The sequence below is a fragment of the Brachycentrus maculatus genome, unplaced genomic scaffold (genome assembly GCF_059751285.1).
Source record: "Brachycentrus maculatus isolate JH-2025_06_01 unplaced genomic scaffold, ASM5975128v1 h1tg000311l, whole genome shotgun sequence".
NCBI lineage: Eukaryota > Metazoa > Arthropoda > Insecta > Trichoptera > Brachycentridae > Brachycentrus > Brachycentrus maculatus.
The window spans coordinates 324,615-351,133 of NW_028281061.1; the positions used below are offsets into that span (position 1 = coordinate 324,615).

Here is a 26,519-nt window from a genome sequence, read left to right on the forward strand (position 1 = left end):
TTTCCTGCCGATAACCGACAGTCGACAAAAACGGCATTTGCCGTGTCCCGCAGTTGACCGACAGTCCGCGAAAAACGGCAAATGCCGTGTCCCGCCGACAACGTGTTAAAGTATTGTCACATAGTATGTTTTTATTAACAACTTCTGATTTTTACCCTTTAGTGAGTAAAGATTTTATTTGAAAAAGAGGCAGTTTTTTTTATCTCTGATAATGAAATGATGCATTATTAATAACAATATGCTCCAGTTTTTATGATTTTTTGTTGTTTTTATTGAATGCCAAAACTAAGAGAATGTTGACTACTTTTAAAACTAATCTTAGATGCACAAGGTTTCCCATCTAATATTTTGTATTCAGTATTCAGTATTTTGTATCAAATATTTTATTTATAATGGTCTTATGGGCCATAACAAATTATCTGTTCATATTTTTAATCAGCAAATATAGCGGCATTGGGCACCAGAATCCAGTACAGTCCATACACCTAGAGCCACCCTGCGAGAATACATTCAATTCCCTCATAAAATAATACGGTAAAATAAGGCTGAGCTTATTTCTTTGCTTTACTAGGCACCGGGAAATCCACAAAGTTAAATTTTTTTGCCCGTGTGGGCGTTTGTGCACTGCACGAAATTTTACCATCAGGCACGTCAGTTAGCATATAAAACGGATGATTGGCACAAGCCAAGCACAAGCTTTTGTCCATCTTTCTTCGGATGGGTGCTCTTGATCGGTGCGTGAACACATTGCACGTAAATTTGATCACGCCAAACTGTCATAGTCGCTTTAATTTTTCAAAACCGGACCGCCGGACGGTAAAATTCGGTGTAGTGCACAAGCGGCCTATGTGATACAGGTGAAGGGTTGAAAAAAGTTCATGTAAAAAATAAAATCCATATATATTTTACACTTTATAACATATAGGAACATAAAAAATAATATCTTACATAAGTCCAAATTATTTGTAACCGATGTTCCACTTTAAGTTGTATTTTAATCAACAAAAATATAAATTTTTTAACAATTTTTAATAAACTTTTAAAACATATTTTTTTATAATTATAAACTTATTTGAAATTACAAATTAAATCACACTCAGAGGACTACTTGCCAATTCTACCTCATAAGATTTTTGTACTGACATATATAGTAAGACATATATTAAAGATTTTTGTACTGACATATAAAGTAAGACATATATGGTATATACGACATTTAGTAACATACATAGTATGTATGACATTTAATGACATATAGTACGACATTAAGTGACATATAGTACAACATATGAAATATAGTGAGGTATAGTTTAACATATAGTGACATATATAGTACAACATATAGTGACATATGGAGTACGACACATAATGACATATGTATATAGTACAGCATATAGTGACATATATAGTACAACATATAGTGACATATAGCACAATACATACATAGTGACATACGTAGTACGACACATAGTGACGGATAGTACAAATCAATCCCTTTTAAATAAAAGGCATAGTATAAACAAAACAAACAATACTGTCATCATAAATAACAAAAAATAAAATAAAACATTTTGTTAACATCATTTATTATTTCATAAACAGTAGAACCGATAATATTTAATATGGTTTTTCTTTGGAAATTTTCATTTTACTCATCCCAGCTAATAATTTACTCTTTCTGGGTGTTGGATCACTCAATTCAGTGGGTTGGCTCTTCCATAAGGTTAATAATCCTGATTCTCCCCCGGTGAATAATACATTATTCTGAAAACATTAATAAATTTAATAATTTATTTTTTTGTAAAACTGGGTATCATAGAATTAATTCTTAGCACTGGAGTGTCGCCATAGAGGCGGCATACATGATTTGCCGCACTACTTGAGTGCCGCCGCTATGGCGCCAAGAAAATAATCTTAAGCTTTCCATTCCGGTGTTAAAATAAAACGCGCGTCCCGGTGTTGGGTAGTCACTACACAATAAAAAATTAGCAATTTTAAATTGGAAAAATACGGACATTCATAGCTAATCCCCTTAATTAATTATAAATGAAGTCAAAAATTACAATAATTTAGATTTATTTGCTGAAAACATTAAAAAAACAATCTGACAACTCTCACGAAACAAGCATAGGTCCGCTCTTGTCGGGAGCTGAAGAGCAACTGACCGCTAGCTAGAGAACATTGAGCTTTGAGCTCCTCACGCTTACACAGTGCATGTATGGAAGAGTGAGATACATATATAATATCGCAGTTACCGCACACTCTTCACGCGCTGTTTATATATAGATATATAATACCTCTGATGTACCCGATAAATTCTGATTATTATCAATATTATTTTTTAAATCAATGCGTAAATATGTTATGGAGGAATACCTAAAATCTTAGCCTTGTATTTATTATATTTATAGAGATATTATGGTTATTAGAAGCAATGTGTACTAGGTACACAACACCGGGAAGGGAAGGTTAATAATCATTATTTTCAATATATCAGTTTTTTTACTTATCAATATAATTTAACCAGAATCACATAAGTACAATTGAATAGTAACAAGTCTCGGAATTTTATTGAGTTGGCGGTATGCACATACCAAAAAAAATTGCGTGCAAAGGGTTAATATAAGAATCTAACTAATGGTGAAATATCTCAGACAAAGTTCTTGTGTAATGTACGTCCAATTATCAAAACATTGGGTTGGGTCCTTTTTGTCGTCGACACTAATATTTGTTAGCAATTTATTTAAAATACATTAATCGAAGACCAAGATAATACCAAATGCAGTTTACACATATCGCTCACTCCGTTCAACAACGTCAAATATAAAAAATAGTAAATTTTAAGTAGTGCATGTTTTCGGAATGCCCAGAAAATGTACTATATCCCAGCAAAAGTGGCATATTTTTAACTTAATATTTACCCGGTACACGGCAGAAAGCGTTGTTTTTGCATTTTGAAGAAAAGGTATTGTTTTATTATTATTTTTAAATATACTAAATATATTTCTAATGGAGAAAAAACCTTCAGGTTTAACCTAAAAAGATCTGTTGCACAGTAAAAAGTTCAATAGGTGGCTTGATATTTATTTTTAATACATTTTATTATATTTTTAAACTTTAAAAACGATCTGAAAAATCAGGTTTTTTTATTTATGAGGTTCTTGAAAGGAGTGAGCGATATATAAAAAATAGTTAATTTTAAGTAGTGCATGTTTTCGGAATGCCCAGAAAATGTACTATATCCCAGCAAAAGTGGCATATTTTTAACTTAATATTTACCCGCTACAGGGCAGAAAGTGTTGTTTTTGCATTTTGAAGAAAAGGTATTGTTTTAAATATACTATATTATATAAAAACTATTTATGTACTAAATATTTTTCAAATGGAGAAAAAACCTTCAGGTTTAACCTAAAAAGATCTGTTGCACAGTAAAAAGTTCAATATGTGGCTTGATATTTATTTTTGATACATTTTATTATATTTTGAAACTTTAAAAACGATCTGAAAAATCAGGTTTTTTTTATTTATGACGTTGTTGAAAGGAGTGAGCGATATGTGCATTTTCAATAACCCAGCACCAATGAAATATTTTTCTATTTCTTTTTTAGATCAATATAAAATACATACAGTCGCATAAACAAATATTTGGGTACAAACCTTGCAGTCATACCAGCTACACCGGACTATTTGTTTATTCCCAGAGTAATTTCTAAGTGAATTTAGTTGGTTTCCTCGCACTCCTAGACTCCTCAAACATTTCCTAAAAACATATTACAAAATTTAAGTTTAACCATTCTGAGGTATCTTCTAACCCTTATCTGCACCCCTATGCACCAGTGCATAGGGCACTGCATCGTATTGGCAGTGTTATCTTGATTGTTACTTACATAAAGGCAAGGTGATCACTCCTGCACTTCAGGGACCAGTCTAGGGTATGAAAATATTAGAGTGTGAAATCACTAATATTTATTTTCACCCCCCCCTGGGAATCGAACCCGGGACCTCCAGCACGGTAGCTAACCCCGCTAACAATTACACCACAGAGGCGGACAATTATCTTTATTTTGCTAAATACTTACTTATACTAAATACTTTGCATTTACGACTTGCTAGTCAAAAATGAATAAAAGCTTTGGCAACATTGCTCTTCCATAACACACTGCTAAAATATTGTTGCTCAAAATATCTAGAAACTCAAATACATTGCCTTTTGAGTGGTATTCTGTATCTTAAAACGGTCACAACTTCATTTATTGGTGCCTTTTTCCAAACAGAAAGAAAGTATATGACTGACAAAGTTTTAAAAAACTTGGTTTTATAAATTTAATAAAATTCTTAATAAATTTATAAATATATTTTACCCTTCATCTGAAAAGGAACCTGCAAGAACTATTGGATCACCATCTAAAGTTTTGTGGACATCTACCACATAGCAGTCCTCCACTTCACCCTAAAATAAAAATAAAAATAGTAAATTTATCTTTCTCTACTTTTTGAAATGTGAAGAGAGAAAAAATCATATGTACGAGGGTTGTCTTTTAAGTTTTGTATCTTTTAAGCTGGAATAAAACGGTAAATAGATTTTGAAGACTATACTTTTTCTAAATATTTTCCATGAAGATTAATAATTTTTTAAATTTTTGTCTCGAACCAACTTTGGAAGCAGTTCGGTTGTCCAAACTTAAAACACAGTAAGGGACATTTTTTTTGCCGTACATTTTTTTTCCATTTTTGGACTGAGTAGAGTCTACTTAGTCCAACAATGCAAAAAAAAACCTGCTACAAAAAAAATGTCCCTTACTGTGTTTTGAGTTTGGACAGCCGAGTTGTTCCACTTGTTATTGGTACTGTCGAAATTGGCATCGACTGCTTCTTTTGGTGACTGGAACTTTTGACGGCGCAGTCCACTCTTGATTTTGGGACAGGTAAGAAAATCATTGGCACTGTACGAAGGATGGCCTAGCAATTCAACGTTTTGTTGCTCTAAAAATTTTATTGACTTACGAGCTTGGATTGAAGTCATTAAATGAGTGCATAAAATTTGAATTGATACAATAAAATCTCGTTAATTAATTATTTAATTTAAAAGAATTGGGCATTTGGAAGAAAAAATCACTCATTTCCATATGCTTCCAAAATAGTCGGATGTTTCCAAAGTAAATATATAGTATTTTGACAATGAAGTAATATTATTGACAAAATAAGAAAAGCTGTGAAAAAAATGGATAACTTAAATATTGATTTGATATGACTGTACAAAAACAACAGAAAATCAGTTTATTTTGCTATTTTATAAATTCAAAAAAAAATTCAATACTTTTCATTTATTATAACAAATTCACTAATTAATGACACCGACATGGTGTGGTTTTTGGCTCAGGTAATTTACAAAATTTAAATTATCACCGCTGAAATTACTGCTAAGCTGTTACTGTACCTACCTTTATTTCATTGGCTATCTGTTCTCTAGTAAAAGAGGAAATTTGATCAGCAGTTTCAATGTTCCAAAACTGGAGGTCCACATTGTCAGTTATGCAGGCAACTGTGTTTTCTGATAAGATGCTAATTTTGTCCACTGCACATTCTGCATTGAGAGAGTACTGCAACGCGTCTTCTTCAGTCAGCTCCGAGATATCAAATACGTTTATCAGCCCATCCACACTGCCAGACACAAGTTGGTTTACTTTGGTCTCGCTGAATTGTAGCTGTGTGAAGAAAATATTTATTTTTACACACTTCACTTTTAACAATATGTAAAAAGTATATCACACTTACTTTATAATTTTAGATGCATATTTCAAAAATAAAAATTATTGACACATTGCTGTCGGGCAGTTTTTTCATCAACCCCGACCCTAATTAAACTCAAGACAGTCTGCTGTCCCAATAGTTAAGTGTAATGAAATAAAATATATTATAGTTAAAGTCTGCGAACCCAATTCCGATCTGTACAATGTTTTTTGGCGTCTCTTGCGTTCTACCAAAAGTAAAAAAAATGCAAATAAAATGCTTATAAGCGTCTCCTGCTCTCTACCAACAGTACGTAAGACATGTTTTTAAACGTTTCCTTTAATGTGTTAATTTAAAGATGGAATTTTATATCAGTGTCAACCAGGCGTGGATATATTAAACGACAATTTTTCATACGCGCTATTAATAAATATAGCTGATTTTCACTCTCATATTTATTTAAAACCCACCCTGGACTGGTACTGGTGCGGACAAGGGTTGAAAGAAAGAAAAAACATTTTTCAGAATAATGTCTATGCGGATTCTCAGCAGTGAATGAGGTAAGGACATGGCGATTGGCAAACAGGCAGAATTAATTTTGAGTAATATACATGCCTTGAATAAAATAACTACATATGTAGTTTTTTCCACACAAATGGAAACTACATAGTTATTTTACTCTGTAAAATGCAAATCCACCAAGAAATATCAGTACAAAACTTAAATACACATTGTTGGGTAATATATCCAAAATTAAACAAGGTTTATTTGGTAGAATTCTACATTTATTTATGTATATGTTAATACGTGACACGTTTCGTCTTCTCAGGACATTATCAAACACTGCTTTAGCAGTGTTTGATAATGTCCTAAGAAGACGAAATAAACGAATTCGACCAAATAAACCTTGTTTAATTTTGGATATTTGTCCGCCTCCGTAGTGTAATGGTTTAGCACGCTCGGCTACCGTTCTGAAGGTCCCGGGTTTGATTCCCAGGGGGTGTCAAATAAATATAAGTGATTTTTTCTCTAATATTTATTCAATATTACCCAGGACTGGTACGTGAAGCGGAGGGCTGATCATCTTTCCTTCGTGTGTTAACGATCAAGATAACACTGTGTTTGTATAATGCAGTGCCCTATGCACCATTGGGGTGCGGATAAGGGTTTGAATAATTTTGGATATACATATTACCCAACAATTCAATATGGAGTTCTACCAACTGTCTGCAGTTACAATAAATTAAATACACATACCTGACAGATATCGTCCAAGTGGGAGTTCCAGTAAGCTCCCAGTAGGTCAGGTTCTCTTATATCCCAAAACAACATGAAGGCTTCTCCCTCCACGGACTCACTTCCTCCGCATAACACTCTGTCAGTGCAAGACACATCGAATGACACCAAAGGCTTGGTGGACAATTTGATGGTTGGATCCTCTACAATATTAAAACGGTCATAAATTTAATAGTATTAAAAAACAAAGGAGGTGATGTGTTGATGTAGATGTTTATTTTGGTGAATTCTCATTCAACGGTTTTTGCAATCAAGAGTAAATAAGTTATCAAATTGTATCGAAAGAATGATGACAGAAAAGAATGAATAATATTTTTATATAACAGGGTGTTTCTTTTGAATAACTGACTCTTTTTCGGATTACAATGTTTATTAACATATTGGCTATGGAGAAGTTTGTTAAGAATGTGATTTGACATGGGCGATATTAAATCCCATCGAAAGAATATGACAAAAAAAAATAGATAATATTTTTGTATTACAGTGACACCTAGTAGCGACACAGCAAAGTGAACATGACAGATATTTAAGACATTTTTTGTGTATTTGAAGTTGAAGGAAACAGAAATGCACAAAAATGTGCACGCCGCCGCAACATAAGGTTTTTGAAATTCGCAAATACCCCATAAACATTGTATTAACAATATCTATATCGTATCAAATGCAGATGTTGGTTATATCCATACTATAGTCCCCTCATTAATTTGAAGACATCCCGATCCAAAAAAATCATCATTCCTGGAGTTGCCACTCTCCCAGTTTTACAAAATTATATAGATCACATTTTATTTATGCCACTTTATAGTTGGAGATGATAGGTACTTTTTCTAGATAAGACTATTGGTTTGTAAATGTCGGCAGGTGTAGTTGGGTACTCGACTTCTAAACTGATATTATAGGAACTTATAATGTCAGTTTGTATTTTCAAATTTCCTAATTTGGAAACATTCAACCTATGGATATGATGGAATGCAGGTCATGTGGCACGTATATGTCTGAGGATAGACGGACAAAAAAGGTGCTTGACTGGAGGGCTAGAACAGGACGCAGAAGCGTGGGCAGGCCCCAGACAAGATGGCCCGATATTCAAAAAGTGGCGGGCCTGCACTGGAAGATAGTCGCGTCCAACAGAGAACTGTGCAAGTCCAAGATGGAGGTCTTTCTTCAATACTGGACACAACAAGAAGACTAAAGTAAGTACTTCCTAATTAAGATGCCTATTCATATAACCATATGGGCAACGTGACATATTTTCACACATCGTCCCACGTTTCACACATATCCATCCTTTTTTCCTAGTGCGGACGAGGCTTTAAAATAAAGGCATTACGGGTTTAAAAAAATTACCTTCATATATTACGGAGGGTTTGACACAGGCTCTCAGATCCCAAAGTGCAATGGAGCCATCTGAAGAACAGGAATACATCAGATTGCTATTAACCGGTGAAAACTTCACATCGTTAATGTTTGTATTTTCTCTACTGAACATGGTTAGTTTACTCAAACTCGATCCATTGTGTTTGTATACATGGCAACTCGAGTCTGATGCAGCAATAGCAATTCTGTCGCTACAAGAAAAACATACAATAGTAAGATCTCTTTATAACGAATCTTGCTAAGCAATAAACTATGCGAAGCTCATCAGTAAATTATACATCAATAAAAACTATTTATATAGGAGGGTCCACATTGACACCCACCCAAAATATCAAAATAATTATTTCACATCACAAAAAGATTTCAAAAGTCACCAAGAAAAAGTGGCCGTGAGCAGTTAACTAAGCTTTTTTTTACTTTTGGGCATTACCCGCACCAATTATGCTGGCTTTATTTATATAGCAAGATTTTTTTTTACATTTTATTAAATTAACCAGCTATATTTATATTATTTATCGATTTGGGACTATCTTTGCACTAAAATGATTACACCGAAGTCACGTACAAAGGGCAAGTCATGAACAATTTAGAAAATTTAGAAATACACAAAAGTTTAAAAACTGATAAAATATTAACAAATCATATGCTTTTCCAAAATTTATCACCATTAGAGCGTTTGTGCACTACACGGAATTTAGCCATCCGGCAGTCCGGTTTTTAAAAATAAAAGCGACTACGACAGTTTAGCGTGACCGAATTTACTTACACCGTGATCACGCACCGATCTGAATAAAGACAACCAAAAGCATAAGTCAATCCAAGCCAGTCATCCGTTTTATCATGCTGACCGGACTGCCGGACTGTAAAATTCCTGTAGTGCACGAGCGTCCTTATTGTCTCTCTCTCTCTGGTCTCAATCCTGCGGATTGGTCTGTAGCAACAGATGACATCTCTTTTGCTATTCTCGCCTATTTTTGGAAGTCCTCTTCAGCTCCTCATACGTCGAGCAGCCCATGTCTTCGTATAAGTCGCTTAGGTATTCGCAGCGTGGGCGTCCTCTGGCGTTTATTCCCTCGATCGTCTCCTCTATTATTTGGTGCAGGAAACCCTATGTTCCCATTAAACAAAGTCCCGCCCCTTAACGTCCCCCCTCTAGTTATCACCTCTATTAATACAAGTGTTTAATTTTTTATAATCAACTTTATTAACCATCATAAAAATGCATCTATTATAGTTCCAGAGTTGTAGTTGATTAGTTATTGGTTGAATTAATTTAATTAAAATTACGTTGGAAAAATCAACTAGTCAGTGTGTGGTCATTTACGGTTGGCATTAAAAAAAAGCCGGCTTTAGGTAGTTAATGTGTTAAGATTAGGAAATTATTATAAAATCGGAAAAAAAAAATCCAATGGAATTCGAGTGAAAAGCGAATTATAAATAAAAATAAAAGTTGGAAGAAATAATAAAAAAATAAACGTATAGAGTTTAGAGACAATTTCGCAACCGAAAATATCATCCAAATACCCCACCATATGGTGCTTAAAACATATTGCAATTGCACAGTATGCAATTTTTCAATTAAACTCCATTATTAATAAAAATAAAAACATACTTGTGTAGACAGCGACTATATATTTAGCTTAAGTCTTATTATCTGTGTTCAGTCTCTCGCTGGCGTGCAATACTTGACCATTGAAGCCTTTATTTATGAAACTGTTGCCGTGTTATCAAATGGCATATTAAGGAGGAATACAGAAAACTCTCTAATGAGAATGTTGATTACATAGATTATTTCAAACATGACATAAGTATAATTAAAATGTTATATCGGGTTCAAACCTCGTGCCGCATATTTTCAGAATATATATCGATCCAAGGGACAGAGCAATCTCATCTGCCAAGCTGTGAGTCGAAAATCCTGAGAGGTCCGAATTCACAACTTTTTTAGACGACTCCACTATATCAGATATACCTGAGAAACAGCAACAACAACAAAATATGAAACAGTATGTTAAAATAACACTGATGTCCATTTTCTTACGAATCATTTGTACTTAATAATATAATTCTATAATTAATGGATAGATTATTTAATTCTAAAATGAGAATAATGTTACATACCTCCTTCCATTGTAAAATTTGACGAAGAATAGGTAAAATCAGACAATTTTTTTTAATGCGAATCAGTATTTATTTTGGGGTCCTTGTATAATGGAACAACTCCCTCAAAAAATACTGAAAACTTATCACCGCATGCGCATGGCTTTTTCAAATTATTTTGACTTAAGACGTTTGCAAAGATTAAGGACGTTTACGTAGTACATAGCTACAGGTTGACCATAGACAACTTACTTTTCTAAGTACTTCGCTATTTCATCTATGGCGAGAAAGAAGAGAAAAACAGTGCTTGAAATGGAAATGAGAGTAAATGAATGAAGGCGTAAGACGCCTCGTAGACATTGTAAAATCATATTTCTCAATAACTAGACTGAATAGAACATTCTCGTAAGAAGAATAATATTTTAGTTACTAATGCTCATCATTAGTCAGTTCACGAGTAGTCATGCTCCACTTTCTTAGATTTGAGAGTGGGATACATTTGATAGGATCCAAATGACGTAAATGAAAGAGTTAAGGTAAAGGAATTTGTGAAATTAAATGGAGGACGACCAGTAGGCAGGAAAATAAAAATTGCAGAAATGGTTAGGAAACTCGGATCTGGATACTCATACTCGCAATGAAATTTATAACTTGGACACTGATATGTCCATTGAGAATAACGTGTATTGATTTAACTCTTTTAAACTTCTTGGATGCTTTTATAATATTCAATAATAAATCTATCCAAATTTTAAGAAATAGAAAACCATGTGATAATAATGTTGATTTTTTTATTACTCATGCAACCATTTTTATTTTACACCTACTATTTTCGAATTAATTTTTAGTGGATATAAAATAAAAAAATATATTTCAGTAATTTGTATTTGGATCCATTTAGACTTTTCGACTAATCAATTTAAAGACAAAATGAAAATAAAGACTTAATACAAATTAAAACTTAGGTAACGATCAAAAACTTTGCGATGTTAAAGAGCAAACAAACAGAAAGATAATTTAAGACATGTATATTTTAAACTTCTACATTGACATAAACTTTGGGCCTCGAAAACACTTTGATACCCTCTTCCAGTTTAGCAAGTTCTTGGTCTAGTTGCATTTTGCGATTTTTCATTCGTAGTGTATCTGTACGTACTGGCATTTTATTCAGTTCATTTACTAAATCCGCAACCTCTGAAAAAGTAAAATATTGTGATATCAATGATCATGACAACTGTATATTATATTTTAATTATACTTCGGAATATTTTATTTATTTATAAGTATAGTCCTTGACTATACTTAAGAATAAAAAAAAATCAACAGCCTCTCTTTAGAAATTAAAGACATAAAAGAAACAAACACTCTTAAAACAACACAGGCCATGACCAAAGAGCCGTAATACATAAAGTTAAAAAAAATTATGTATCTTTGAAATAAATAAAAGAAACTTAACGAACACTACAAACAAATACAGACTATACAATAGAATACTAAACAAGATAATTCCCTCGTACCGCATAAATATATTTGTTCCCCTGTAGTATTAAAAAAAATAAAAATAAAATTATAACTTGATAAATCAACAACAACAAAATGTCCCTCTCCCCAAGCACAAGAGTTTAGTCTCTTTTTGGAGAGGCTCAGCACCTATAATTATAAGATTGTATTTAGTAGAAATGTATAAAAATTGTATAAAAAATTTAACTTTATCAAATAAATTATTATCGTCCTGCTAGTTGGAAGGGGAATTCTGCTAACACGTAAATACTATACTGATAGAATTTTTTATACTCAATGGACAATTTGTTGGTTTTCATAGTAAGTTGCAATGAAGTTTTGAAAAAATTTACGTATGGCAAACAGTTATATTACCGTAAAGTGGGTATACATTGCACCAAAATACTGCATTTTTTCAAAAAATTGTCTATTCAGATCAGGTTTTTTACTTTTTCTGAGGTTTCAACTATTGCAATGTAATAACACATATACCTTTAACATGTCTGATACATTTTTAAATTTTTATCTATTTTGTCTGTATTTTTTTTTTATATTTATATTTTGGTGCAAAGTATCCCGGGGTAAAGTACAACTTTGCACCATGATATTTTCTCTACACTTTTCGTACTAGAATCCAAATTGATGCAAAGTAAAGGCTATCCTACAAGTTTCGTTGCACCTTATGAAGGGTTTTGGCTCACAGTTCGCTAAATGCAGATTATAATATTGTATAATTATGGAAAAATATGACACTTGATAGAAATTTGAAAAAAAAAATATTGAAAAATCTAACAATAATGTATTTTTTTTCCAATACTGAAGGTTTAAAATTATATAAAATAAAAGGTGGATATTAAAACATATTGAACTACATAGGTAATAGGAATCAAAATGAAATTAGGTCTAAATATGGTCAAGTTCCGGGACGGTAAAGAAACCTCTTTTGGATTGCATTTTCGGTTCTTTTATGGAACCCACTACATCCTTCCAAGAATATTGAAGAAAGTCATCCTTCATCGGCCACTTCCACGTTTTGAGACTCTTCTAAATGGATTTAACAGCCCTGTCTTTCTTTATTTTCAAAATCTGTCCCGGAAGTTTTTCTCCTTCATAATGAAATACGACATATTCTCCCACCTTCTTTTTTACTGGTCCTAATGAAACTGAAGAACAAAAACGATAACTGGTTTCAGTCATCGTTTTTGTTCTTCTCCCTCTTCCTCAAAGCTTCCGTATGAACTTATTTCTTACTTCCGTATTATCAGTTAATGCTAGATATGCTGGAAGTTTCGATGCGGAAGGTGCGATCATTGATGTAGTTGGTTCAGGTAGCATTTGTGTCTCGTCAACGTTCATTTCGACATTTGGATCGTGAGCAATGCTCTTACCTGGTTCTATCGGTATTGTTTTCCTGCGTTTTAAGACTGAGTTCTTTGGGTTGAATCTGTTTTCTTCCAAAAACTGTTGAAAACTCTGGCGCAAGTCATCGTCATACGCTTTTAATGGCAACCGATTAAGAAACTGACTAGCTTTAGCAACAGTCAAGGTTTTATGTCTTTGCAAAAATGATCTTATCCATTCAGAGCCTGGTACGTTGTTTTTTAATATTCGTACTCTTCTGCCAAATAGGCTATTAGAATATAGCAAATGTTAAAAACACTCACTGGGAAACCGTACTCACTCATGTCTACTATGCAGTTTACGAAGGATTGCTCTTCCCCCTTGTCACATATCGGAGGTTTTCCCACAGGTTTTGTGTGCTGACCTTTGAGTTTATAGTTAATCGTCCTTCTGGGGATTTTGAAAATTTCTTCATCTTTTCTTTGACTGATTGTACCATTTCGAATGACCTCTAAACACTGCTCCACTCTCTTCGGTGTAAAATCACAGTATCGTCTGGCATAAGGCCGCTGTTTGTGTGTTCTTGACATTTTTGAAAAAAATATACCATCAGGAATTAAGTAAGTACACAAAACCTATAGATATTTAGCAAAAATGTCAAGTTGTATTAGCCGTTTTAAGACTTTTGATCAAATTAATTAACAATGGCCTTTTGTGGATACTTTGCACCAGGTGCAATGTTACCCCAAATGTGGTCAATACAAGTCAGTTCTTAAAAAAATATTATTTTTACATAAACTTGACAACGTAACCAAAAAATACAGCATTTGAGAAAAGCAGGGCCTACCTACCTACGATTTAGAGACCACTCACTTGTTGTAACTTGTTTCAGTATACTGATAACACTAGATTTTTTCGGACACAATTTTCAGACAGAAAACTTTCTTTACATTCGAACAGGAAAAACGCATTGAAGCAATAGCGACCGACTGTTACTTCCATAAACTAAAAAGTACATTGAAGTGCCATCTATCAGAAACAATAGAAAGTAAAATGAAAAATGACATGTATCAGAGATGACTAGCTCTACAATTTCTTTACAGAAGGTGGTGCAAAGTATCACCCATGGTGCAAAGTATACCCACTTTACGGTACTGGAAAAAATACTACGAATACGCAGTTTTAGGTATACATTTCTAACGCCGTCAGAGTATACATTATTTTCGTCTTTGACCCCTTTTTGCAGGCAAATAGTGTATAGAGCACCACATAGGATTGATGCGATGTTAATTTGATCGTTAATTACATGAAGGAAAATCTTAAAGAAGTGCAATATATTTGAAAGGATGCAGATGACGTACGCAAAGAAACTCAGGGTACATTATTGCCATATAGAAAAATAAATGGTAAAGGAGTAGTCAGTAGGAAGAGGAGAATAGTAATGTCTACAGCTCTCAGGGTTGCGTACCCGTAAAGTTCTTATATAATTGGGTACATAATAAATATTATGCAGAACATAATGTCTAACCCGAATTATATATTAATGGAAATAAATAAGCGCGCCTAAATAAAATCAAATTATTGCCCGTTCATCAATTGAACGTATAAAGCGGTAAAGCTTTAACGAAAATGCAAAGAATACTACTACTACGACCGTCACTCCGTTTTCTGCAGGGGTAGGCAGAGATGATGTAACGCCACATTCATCTGTACTGACATTCAATCCTAGCCTCCTTCACATCCATATATCTACTCATACATGCCCTCCGGTTACGTAGACTTTTGACAAGGCCAAATTTTAGATTCTGATTGATTTGGCTGTACCAAGTCTTTTTTGACCCACCTCGTTCTATTCTCCCGTTTTCATTTGCCAAATATACTTTCGTAGTCATTCTCTTGTTATCCATTCCCTCCACATGTCCATACCATCTTAAGATCTTTTTAATTATCCCTAATCCAGCATTCATCATGTATGTTAATCTAACATTATGTTACATTTCCTATATGGAAAGAAGAAAACGTCGCTTCTGCTTCATCAACGATATTATACAATACAGACAATTTATAATTAGACTATATATTTATATGTAATTGTGTAAAATATTCGATCTACCCTATTTCGCAAAGTATTCGCTGGAGGCAATTTTAGGAGAAAATATTAACTTCATTTATTTATTCCGCAGTCACTTTGTGGTAAAGTGTATCCATTTTTAATTTAAGTTTTACTTAGTAAATACCAGAATTTCTTATCACTTAATAGTGGTATTTACTAAGTGAAACTTAAACTAATAATTAAAATATGAACATTTAGGTATGTTGAGATGGGTACCCTAACACAAACAATTTTGTCCCGTATTATACAAATAAAGAAAATGTTATTGAAATATTATATCTTACTTTCTTTTAGTATTCTGAGGGTTTCCACTCTTTCGCTTTCGGGCAACGCAATATGACCAGCGGGACAATGGGGATCTACAACACTGAACTCATTAACTTCATAATTTTCATGTTTCGGCTCCGTTTTCTGTTTCATTTCCTTGATGTATTTTGGAACTACTCCTTTCTGATATCCTAAAAAAAATACCAAATAATGCAACTGCCATAAAAAATCATATCAAAGTTGCGATGAGGTTAGGACGGTTTCACTGATTACTGCTTTGGTAAGTTTTCTGATAGAATGTATGTTGGGGATTGAGTATTTAAGGCTGCAATTGCGTGTGTTTTTGCTTAGAATTTTCACTCATGAATTACATGAAATTATAGTAACTTTAAACAAAAAGAGTAAATCCACTCACAAGTAGGCATAGGCTATGAAACTTATAAAGTTGAAGCCTGATTAGGGACATGATAAACGGTCACGAGTCACTTGGACGTTAGGTAATTTAAAAAAAAAGTGATACTTGATTGTACAATATGCAGCTGAGTTGTATACGTTGAACGAGAGCAGTTTTGGCTCAAATGCAATGGAACATATTCTAAGAATGGAACGATGAGAACTGCTTGGAGCCGGGGGCGGGTTTTACGGTGGGTGTGGTTTTGAGCTATATTAATTCAACAAGAGTGAAATTGAGAAAGACTTTATGTCTTTGTCTGTATCCTAGTAAAGGAAGAGCTTTCAATGCCATTAAATTCAAATATGTTTTTGTGCTGTTTACCGACATAAACATAAAGTGAAGATGAAAACTTACTTGGAGGCGCTAGCATCGGATTAGTTTTTCTATCTCGAGTCTCGTTAGACTTCATAGAGGATAAACTATAAGCACTGCGATGAGTTTCCCCCGCACCTTCATTATGTCGCTCATGGTCATTCGATAAATATCTGCTTTGAACTATTTTTGTTGAACTTCCGGTCTCATTTTTTTTCAAGGGTTTCGAGCTATCCTTTATATAAACATTACGCTTATCGCCCGCTTCAATTTGAGTGGTATCCACAGTTTCCTCTAATTTATCGGTTATTTTCTTCGACGGATAGATGACTCTTAGTTTCGTACCATCCGCAAAGAAGTGCGTCGTGTCAGGATCGGTGTATTGACATCCCACGTCTTTGTGATGAGCAACATTGTCGGTTGATTGCTTGAAATATTCCTCCACCGGTGCTGGGGGTGGTTTGGTATCACGAATCATCTTCCTCCTGAGAAACTCACTCATGTCCGCTTTCCGAATCGCCGGAGCGTCCGAGGTTTTGACTTTAGCATAAAAGCTCGAGGATTGCGATCGCTGAGATTTGTCTGTTGGTTCTGACACGGAAGGTCCTTGCACTTTTTCTCTTTTTGGCGCATTCTTTTCATGTTTCACTGTTGATGTCCGAGGGTTGTTTAAAAGTTGACGTGTATTTTGCAAATTTCGAACCTGTTTAACGTTTTCTTTGATAAAGTTTTTCTTTTCTTTTTCTAAAATAAATATTTTATATTAAGAAATATATAAATGAAAAATCAAAACGTTCAAAATAAAGTACAAAAATCTATATTAATTAAAATACATATTACACATAAACAACACTTACGAGGTGGTGGGAACAATCCCCGCAATGAAAACATATCTATTTTTGTTTACTATGATGCCTTATAAAGTTCATTGTAAGATATCGAATACTTAATAATTCAATCACAGCATATTATTACTACAAAATATAATAAATTACCAAAAAGTAGCAAAAATAAGAGTTAATAAAAAAAACAAATGCCAAAATTTTACACTCAAATCGACAGCAGGTTCCGATGTAAGTGTTTAATATTCAAATCAATATTTTTATGGAATATGTACAATTAAATATACCTTTTATGTATGCGGGTACCTACAGCTATTATGATTTTATTTTTAAATACGCAAAGTACGAAAAATACACAATAAAAACATACGCGTTATAACAATTAACTTTTATATTTGATCTTGTAACGGAAAAAATATAAATATAAAGCTGTCCTTATTACCTATTATTCTATTGCATTTATGTGCTCTACATTTAAGTGTTGAAAAGCAGTAGACAAGGAGATATTCAATTACTCGGATTTTTTTTCTCAAAGGTCAAATCCACAGTGACAATGAACTCTACAAAACGTCAAATCATACCACAAGTTCCGATGAAGCATTTGTGGTCATAATGCATTATATATATACATATATATGGTATTATATGGGCTATATATATATATATATATATATATATATATATATATATATATATATATATATATATATATATATATATATATATATATATATATATATATATATTATATATATATAAATATATATATATATATATATATATATATATATATATATATATATATATATATATATATATATATATATATATATATATATATATATATATATATATATATATATATATATATACATATATATGGTACTATCTGGGCTATCCCTATAGGTATGCGATAAATGTGGCGCACAGGGCTTCGCGCTAGAAAAAGCGAACAGGCGCTACGCAGGGTCGAATTTGTGGTGGTGAGAAGAACAAGTGCTGTGGGCGAAATTCTGAAATAAAAAAATAGTAAAAAAACGTGCATATACTTTTGCCCTAAGAAGAGGAAAAAATAGCCGTCCTAGGTTTAGTCCAGTCTATTTGTAATTAGTGATCTAGTCTAGAATATTATCTATTTTTCTAGTCCCCCGTTTTACTCTGTTTGTGACCTTGCGACCCAAATTTTTGTACCGTTAAATTGACAGATCTGTCACATATTTTTAAACTATGTCAAACAAAAGTTTTATCAAAACATTTGTCCATCACTACTATTATTATGAATTTTTCTCCTTTCATAATTAGTTAAAGTTTACTTTATTCTAATGAAATTCTCTTTCAAATCATGTGATTGAATTTTAATTTTGTTATTGAAAAAGGCGCGAAATTAAAAGTGCAAAACAAAATATAATACCCACTACAATACAATAATATTTTATTGCACGCGGCGACATAGAATTTAAGCTCGCATTTTAATTAATCGTTTTAAGCATCTAATGTGCTGTTATTATCTTGTTTATTTTATTGTTTAGAAAAACAAGTTCTTTCATTTGTTAGGGCAAATAATTAATAAAATATAAATGAAATAAAATACGTTGATTTATCGCATTACTGAAGCGAAGGGGTCAGGACAGTAACGTTGACTCGCGACTAATGTGATTTCTGTCGATAGTTTTGCCGGCGCAACACGCAGATTGTAAAAATAAACTACAGATATAAAGTAAATATTTCAGAGTGAGTCGACGCCATTCAAAGTGCTGAAATGAAATAGATTGAACAAAAATTGGTGCTCTTTTTTAAAAAGTCTCGTTAGCAATGAAGAGAATTTTGTTTGCTCTTGTGATATATTTGGTGGCAGTGTCTGCAGATGATTCCGACAATAGCGATAGAAGGTTGGTCATTATTCTCTTTTTATATTTTAAAGCAAATTCAAAAACTTGTTTGTCATTACTCTCTTTTTATTATTTAAGCTAAATTTAATAACTTTTTTCCTTTAATTATGCAGTTTCCAGTTGGGTTTAAAAATATTTTTCATACAACATGATTCCATCAAACTGGATTCTTATATGCATACTGGAATGCAATTTATTTTTTCAATTTCAATTTCAATTTATTTATTTTCAATTAACATATAAATAACAAACTAAACAATTTAATTTAATTTAAATACATACAAAAATGGAAAATATACAAGAACTATTGCTAAAGGTGTAGAAGAATCCCGCTTCGGAAAACTCCTTCAGACACGTCAGGAACTTCAGGAACATATCAAAATCCAATGAGATATTGTTCAACATAGCGGTAGCTCTTCCTACAGGCATAACCATCGGCAGGTTGGTCCTGTGTATAGGAATGTGAAACAATCTATGCCGACGCTGTCTTAGGTAACTATCGGAAACATACAGACCAATGTTCCGGATAATTACAGGATTATCGATCATACTGCGCAACAATCGATAAAAATGCGTAATTAAATACACATTCCTTCTAGTCTCTAAACTATTGTAGATAAGCATACCCTGGAGAAACTCGGTCGGGTAGAGCCAACATGCATACTGGTGTATAATTTACACAAGCTAGCATGAATGTATGCAACCCAGAGTTCCCAATCATTGCTGCTGTCTCCACTTTCCTATCTTTTACTCTTCTTTCATTCTTTCTCTATTTTCGTAATATTTAATAAGAATTTAACTTCAAAGTGTAGATAACTTGAAATAGAAAACATTGCTTCTAAAAATGGAGTCTGGTTTCAACCCTAACTGACTTCTCAAAAGAAGGGTGAAGACAATGTAATCGAAATTCAATCTCTCATACTAATGTGCGGCAAAATGATGTATGATAGATGTTCGAATGGTGAAATAAGGAAATAATGCAAGGCATCAGAAATAATAAGCAGGAAAGAGATAAGCATCATTGATAAAATTAAGAAAGGTGTGTTGAGATGGTTTTGGCATGTGATTTAAATAAGTGAAGAAAGAATATTGAAACAAATTTATGAGGCGAATGTAGTACTCAAATAATATATACATATATAAATAATATATATATATATATATATATATATATATATATATATATATATATATATATATATATATATATATATATATATATATATATATATATATATATATATATATAAACATATATATATTTATTTTATGGATATGTATTTTTCCCCAGGCTTCCCAGATATCTGCTCCTGGCGCCTTCCAAGATAGTGTCCGGCGGAGTGAACAAGATCTGCGTGTCCCGGTTTGGGCTTGCCACGGTCGACCGCGCCACGGCGCAGATAGAAATCCTCCCACCCGCGTCCACGCCAGCCAACTCTTCAGATGGAAATCGGCAAGTCTACAAATACATCGCCAGATCCAGGAGAATATTTACCCCGGGTAAATAATCATTTCCACATGACTTCCACATGCTCATGCTTCATGCTTCCACTAGGGTCACAACCCTCAGTAATGAGGAATAAGACGGAGATGAAGAAATAATCTTCTTCTTTTTCTAAATCCTAAGGATCGGTTTGCGCCTTCGCTTGTCGCTCTTGGGATGTTGACTTCCAGCTGTCTTTCCACCTTTTTGGAGGTCTGCCTGGGGGTCTGCATCCTTCAGGGTTTCCTTGAAGGGCGATACATGGAAGTCTGTCTTCTGACATTCTGTTTACATGATCATTCCAGTATTGCCTTCGTTGTCGTCCCCACCTCACGATATCCTCCGTCTTACACATGCTCCGGATGTCGGTATTTCTTACTCGGTCTTGCAATGTATTTCTGGTTATGGATCGAGAAGTCTTCATCTCGGAGGTTCGAAGCCGAGATTTTGTTCTGGAAGTATCTGCTCTTGCCTCGAACCCATAAGTGGCTATTGGTCGAACACATGTTTTGTATATTTTCATTTTACTTTCTATTCTCATGTGTTTGTTCCTCCACACCGAGTTTCTCAGGCATCCGGATATAACTGCAGCCTTATTAATTTGTTTCTGTCAAAAAAAAATCTATATTTTTTTAAATGTTGTTTATTTTTTAGGAATTTCAGAAGGTTCTCATATGAGCATAATATGGAATTGTAATAGTTTTATAATAATGTTTATAAATTACATGTATTTTCTTCTTAAAATCCTCATCCGTACCTGACGGTGCATAGGGCACTGCATCATATGTAAGCAGTGTTATCTTGATCATTAAGACATGAAGGAAAGGTGATCAGCCCTGCGCTTCAGGTACCAGTCCACGGTAATATTGAATAAATACTTGAGTGAAAAATCACTTATATTTATTTGAACCCCTCCTCTGGGAATCGAACCCGGGAACTCCAGTACGGTAGCCGAGCGCGTTGACCATTATACTATGAAGGCGGACATATACTTAAGTTTTACTGTAAAAAAAAATTTCCACAATACGTGAGTAATGAAATGTTAAAGAAAATTTTAACACATTCTTGGCGGGCGGTTTTTTCATCAACCCTGAGCGTAATTATACTCGGACAGGCTGCAGCCCGACCCTCGGTATACTTATCACAAGTAACCGCAAACCCAATTGTAATATGTAGAATTTTTTATTGTCTCTTACGCTTTACCAAAAGTATTATATGCAAATAGAATGCTTATAAGGGTCTCCTACTCCGTACCAACAGTATGTAAAAGACGCTTTTAAGCGTTTCCCGCAAACAATATGTTAACAAGCTATATCATTGCGTTTGCAAACTGTAAAAGTTTATTTTGATTAAAAAATTATTTAAAATCAATTTAAATTACTGCCAGAATTACAGATCAAATCTAAGCATAACAGTATTTTCTTCTAACTAACCATAACGCCGCTTCACCGCAGGGGTAGGCACAGAGAATAGAACGCCAAACCACTCTGTCTTTGCAAACATTCTTCGCGTCTTCCACGTTCATGCATCTCCTCATACATACCCGCCGATTGTTTCGACTCCTAACCTGACCGCTTTCGATTATGTGGCACACCTGATCGTGCCAAGTTTTTCTCGGTCTTCCTCTGTGTTTTCTTCCATCCATGTATATGTTTTTGTCCAATGAAGTCAATGAAATTTGTATATATACACATACATATTTCAAGAGTTGTTTGTATGAATCATTGTGATAAAAATTTATCTTCAAATGCACGCAAAAGATCGTACAAATTCTGCACAAACCACGCATTCATACTTATCAGTTATTCTTTTGACTCCGATACTAGGTCATTCATCCTTCAAGCGCCTCTTCAAGTATCAGTTCTTCATCTAGTGAATAAATTAATTGAAAATTAATATAAAATTAATAATTAAAACCATTTTATAATATGCATTTTTAAATTACTATTTAACTGGTTTATTGACACCTACCTTTATTTTCCCCATGTGGATATTTAAAAAAAAAATTGTTTTTAACTAATACATTTTTTTTTATAAAAAAAGAGAAAAATTTGTGTTTTTATTATTAACACAAATATTTCAATTTCATATTATTTCTGTAAGCCTAAGCGGCTCATTATTAGAAATAGGTATCAAATTGTAGTAGAGTGGGTTTGAACCGAGAAACTCTGATTTATAGTCCGCGACACTAACCACGGGACCACAACCGGACACATTGATTTACTGGAATTGCTGGAATGTATATGTATATGTTTGTTTCCCAGTCAGATCATTAGGACAACTGACACCTTAGCGCTTCCCACGAGTAGAATAAATTCTAAACAAAGTTCCTAAATTTATCATTCATCTATATTGGTTAACGATGAATATACGGCTTTTGATATGTTCTACTCGTCATTGTGCAGCACGAAACAGCTCCTCCATACCTCTCATATTGGTCCACTCTTGAATATTCCGAAGCCAGGAAAGCTGTCTTCTTTCAACCCCTCTGTGACCCTCAATCTTCCCTTTTATGATCACTTGTAGGATTACATACTTTTCACCTCTCATTATGTGACCAGAATACCAAGTTTTACGGAGCTTGATTGTTGTGAAAAATTCTCTCTGTGCATTTGCTCTATGCAGTACTTCAACGTTACTCTCTCCCTCTGGTCTCAATCCTGCGGATTGGTCTGTAGCGACAGATGACATCTCTTTCGCCATTCTCGCCTATTTTCGGAAGTCCTCTTCAGCTCCTCATACGTCGAGCAGCCCATGTCTTCGTATAAGTCGCTTAGGTATTTGCGGCGTGGGCGTCCTCTGGCGTTTATTCCCTCCATCGTCCCCTCTATTATTATTATTATTATTACTTTACTAATCATCACAAAATCCTATTGCATACAAAAAATTATAATTTTTTTCATGCATATTTTTTTAAACTTTTGTTTAAATTCTTTTACCAAAGGGTTTTGGAAGCTTTGGTTTATACATAAAACTATGTTTTTTGTGTTATAAATGTCAACAAACGTTATCTGCAAGCATTAATATTAAATGCAACTTATATCTGTGAGGCATCGCCAATGTTGCAGGAAGGTCAACGGTATTTAAAATACATATACCAATACATATAATTCAATGTTTTATGTACACATATCATCATTGTGCTGATTTCTACAGAATGATATAAAATATATGCACCCTTTTTTTAATTTATTTTAAATATCTTAATGTTGATATATTCTGGTTAATGAGGTAAATAAATTAGTAAAGGCTGTAAAAATAGTAATTTTTTTATAGTAAATATTTGAGATTATATTGTCCACCTCCATAGTGTAGTGGTTAGCGCGTTTGCTAACCACTACAGGCTGAAGGTCCCCGGTTCGATTCCCAGGGAGGTCGAAATAATTATTAGCGATTTTTCACTCTAATAATTATTTAGTATCCCTCTGGACTAATATCTGAAGCGCAAAACACACATTTCATAAGGGTCTCTGGTAAATAAAAAGCTTACTCATCTCAACCATAGATGGTGCCGAGAACTCTCATGTTTCCATTTTTTTTCCAAATTTTTCAATGTTGCGAAATTTGAGTGGTGTGGTTGCCAATTATTGAATGTTACACTTGTATAGAATAATCACTTAAACCAGTCTTTGATAGGTTGCAAGCCCTGTTAATACCCAGACTTCCATATTCTTTTTTTTAAATTAATGTTTTACTAAGTAAATACCACTATTTTTTAAAATCTACTGTGACACGTGTTTCGATGCATTCCGCATCATTTTCAAACACCGTATGTGAAGCTTATTCTAAATTGAGTTGGGTCCTTGGGACATGTCACAGTAGATTTTAAGAAATAGTGGTATTTACTAAGTAAAACATTAATTAAAAATGGATAGATTTTACCACAAAGTGACTGCCGAATCAATTTATGAAATTTCATATTCTTCATTATCTTTGTTAAGATAAAAATGTTGTACTTAATGATAAAACAAAATTCTCAATTACTATGACCATAAAATTTAAAGGCGAAAAGAGTTTAAATTGTATAAAGCTTTGAAATGGGTGTGCATAATTGTGATGAGAGTCAGGAAGTATTGATATTATTCAAAATATATATTATGTTTTCTATTTGTTTTTAGGAAATGGCGGATGTTTTGATATTCTTGTACCACGGACACCGCACAGAACAGTGTGGCTGCGTTTTCGCATGAGGTAAATAAATTCGCTAAACATATTTAATTTATTTAATATAGTTACAAAAATATTACAATATGATTCATTGACTAGACATTTCTACTTTTAACATACATATCTTATACTAGTTGCACTGTGTCTCTCCAAAAAAACTACTATTCTTGTGCTCTTGTGCTTGTGATATTAACATTATGCCATCTGGTGACACCATGTTAGTGTCATGCACAAGACTATTGGAAAAATGCCGGCGACACCACTGCTGTGCCGTGTTCAAAGTTATCTAACAAATACCAGTACAGTGCCAGTTTGCTAATCCGAACGCTCCGTAATCCGAAACGCGCTATAATCCGGACAAATTTTGTGGTTTTGAAGACGGTGAGCAACTGATGCCAGTTTCAAAAATTATGCCTTCTGAAGCCGTGAAAGATTTCAACATAGCCATCAAGCTGAAGAAGTCGTCCAGAACACAGAGTCATTTATGGTTTTGAGACAAATGCATTATTTAGCCCTTAACTCTTACCACTCTGTAGGCCAGACATTCTGGCCCGTATGATTCTAGTAGGCAGCTCCGTGGGCCACAATGTCTGGCCCGGCGCAGGTATAACTTTAATCACTGATTTCTCTATCACCCAAGTATATTCTACCAAAAAATATTTCAGATAAATACAGTTAATCTTAATTAACATGGTCATACGAATTGCCAGACAGAGTGTCCCAAAATTAGGGAACCAAAATATTTATTTTAATGGCAGAAATATGTCGCATTTTTTATCAGAGTAGCTGATTAGTTATGAGAAAAAATGGTCAGAGTGGAAAAGGTTAAACACCAGTTAGGTTAGTTGATTCAAAAGAAAATATCAGATTTTTTGGAGCTAAAATAAAAATGTTAAATTTTCAAATTATTCATTCAGTGCTTAAATAAAAATTCAAATTAAATAGCATTTTCATTAACCGATGTTTCCTTTTTTTCTCTAATTTTTCTCAAAACACTCAAATTATTTTTATCAGACTGGACAAACTTCCCAATTACAAAGTGGATGAACGCAGAGAGTTCATGCTGCATCATGACTCCAACATCGTGGTCATCCAGCTGGACAAACCCATCTACAGGGCTGGTGAGAATGTAAAGCTGAGAGTGCTACAGCTGAGGCCGGACCTCACCCCACTCCAGTTACCCGTAAGTCAAGCATTTATCGGCAAAAAGAAGGATGAAAGTAGACAGAATGCAGTCCAAATGCGATCTGCGGCTTAACGATGTATGAAAGAAATAATAATTCCGAGAAATTTATTTTTATCTCCTAGACATTTCGCTCACTCCTTTCAAGAACGTCATAAATAAAAAAAAAAGATTTTTCAGGAGAACGTTTTTAAAGCTTAAAAATATAATACAATGTATTAAAAATAAATATCAAGTGTAATGTATTAAAAATACATTACATACATCCCCCACATCGCATTGTACGGCCAACCCCATGGTAGACGACTCCCGGGCAGACCACCAAAGAGATGGGCCGATAGTTGGGAATCGACGTCGCAGGAGGCTAATCCCTCTTAAAAACAGGCCGTAAGGCCTACAATAAGAAGAAGAAGAAGATTAAAAATAAATATCAAGTGTAATGTATTAAAAATAAATATCAAGCTA

General features: G+C 33.6%; 3 protein-coding genes across 3 annotated transcripts in view; 1 reads left to right on the plus strand and 2 right to left on the minus strand.

Annotated features, from left to right (window-relative positions):
• Positions 1-903: 903 nt before the first annotated feature.
• LOC148304562 (WD repeat-containing protein 89) lies at positions 904-10,706 on the minus strand. The gene is made up of 8 exons (XM_088268031.1): positions 10,525-10,706; positions 10,243-10,375; positions 8,374-8,594; positions 6,988-7,169; positions 5,442-5,705; positions 4,362-4,450; positions 3,658-3,760; positions 904-1,764 (listed from the first exon to the last, which is right to left on the minus strand). The coding sequence occupies exons 1-8, from the start codon at positions 10,532-10,534 to the stop codon at positions 1,618-1,620; spliced, it is 1,149 nt and encodes a 382-aa protein (XP_088124157.1). The 5' UTR covers positions 10,535-10,706; the 3' UTR covers positions 904-1,617.
• A 664-nt stretch (positions 10,707-11,370) lies between these two features.
• Positions 11,371-17,523, minus strand: LOC148304563 (uncharacterized). The gene is made up of 4 exons (XM_088268032.1): positions 17,348-17,523; positions 16,533-17,234; positions 15,742-15,915; positions 11,371-11,697 (listed from the first exon to the last, which is right to left on the minus strand). Exons 1-4 carry the CDS (start codon positions 17,379-17,381, stop codon positions 11,537-11,539), a joined length of 1,071 nt encoding a protein of 356 aa, XP_088124158.1. The 5' UTR covers positions 17,382-17,523; the 3' UTR covers positions 11,371-11,536.
• A 1,041-nt stretch (positions 17,524-18,564) lies between these two features.
• LOC148304564 (alpha-2-macroglobulin-like) overlaps positions 18,565-26,519 on the plus strand; it is a 36,071-nt gene continuing 28,116 nt past the window's right edge. Inside the window, exons 1-4 of the mRNA XM_088268027.1 lie at positions 18,565-19,221; positions 20,513-20,721; positions 24,823-24,895; positions 25,886-26,054. Of these exons, the coding sequence (XP_088124153.1) occupies positions 19,145-19,221; positions 20,513-20,721; positions 24,823-24,895; positions 25,886-26,054 (528 nt within the window). The 5' untranslated portion in view covers positions 18,565-19,144. The remainder of the gene's footprint in view (positions 19,222-20,512; positions 20,722-24,822; positions 24,896-25,885; positions 26,055-26,519) is intronic.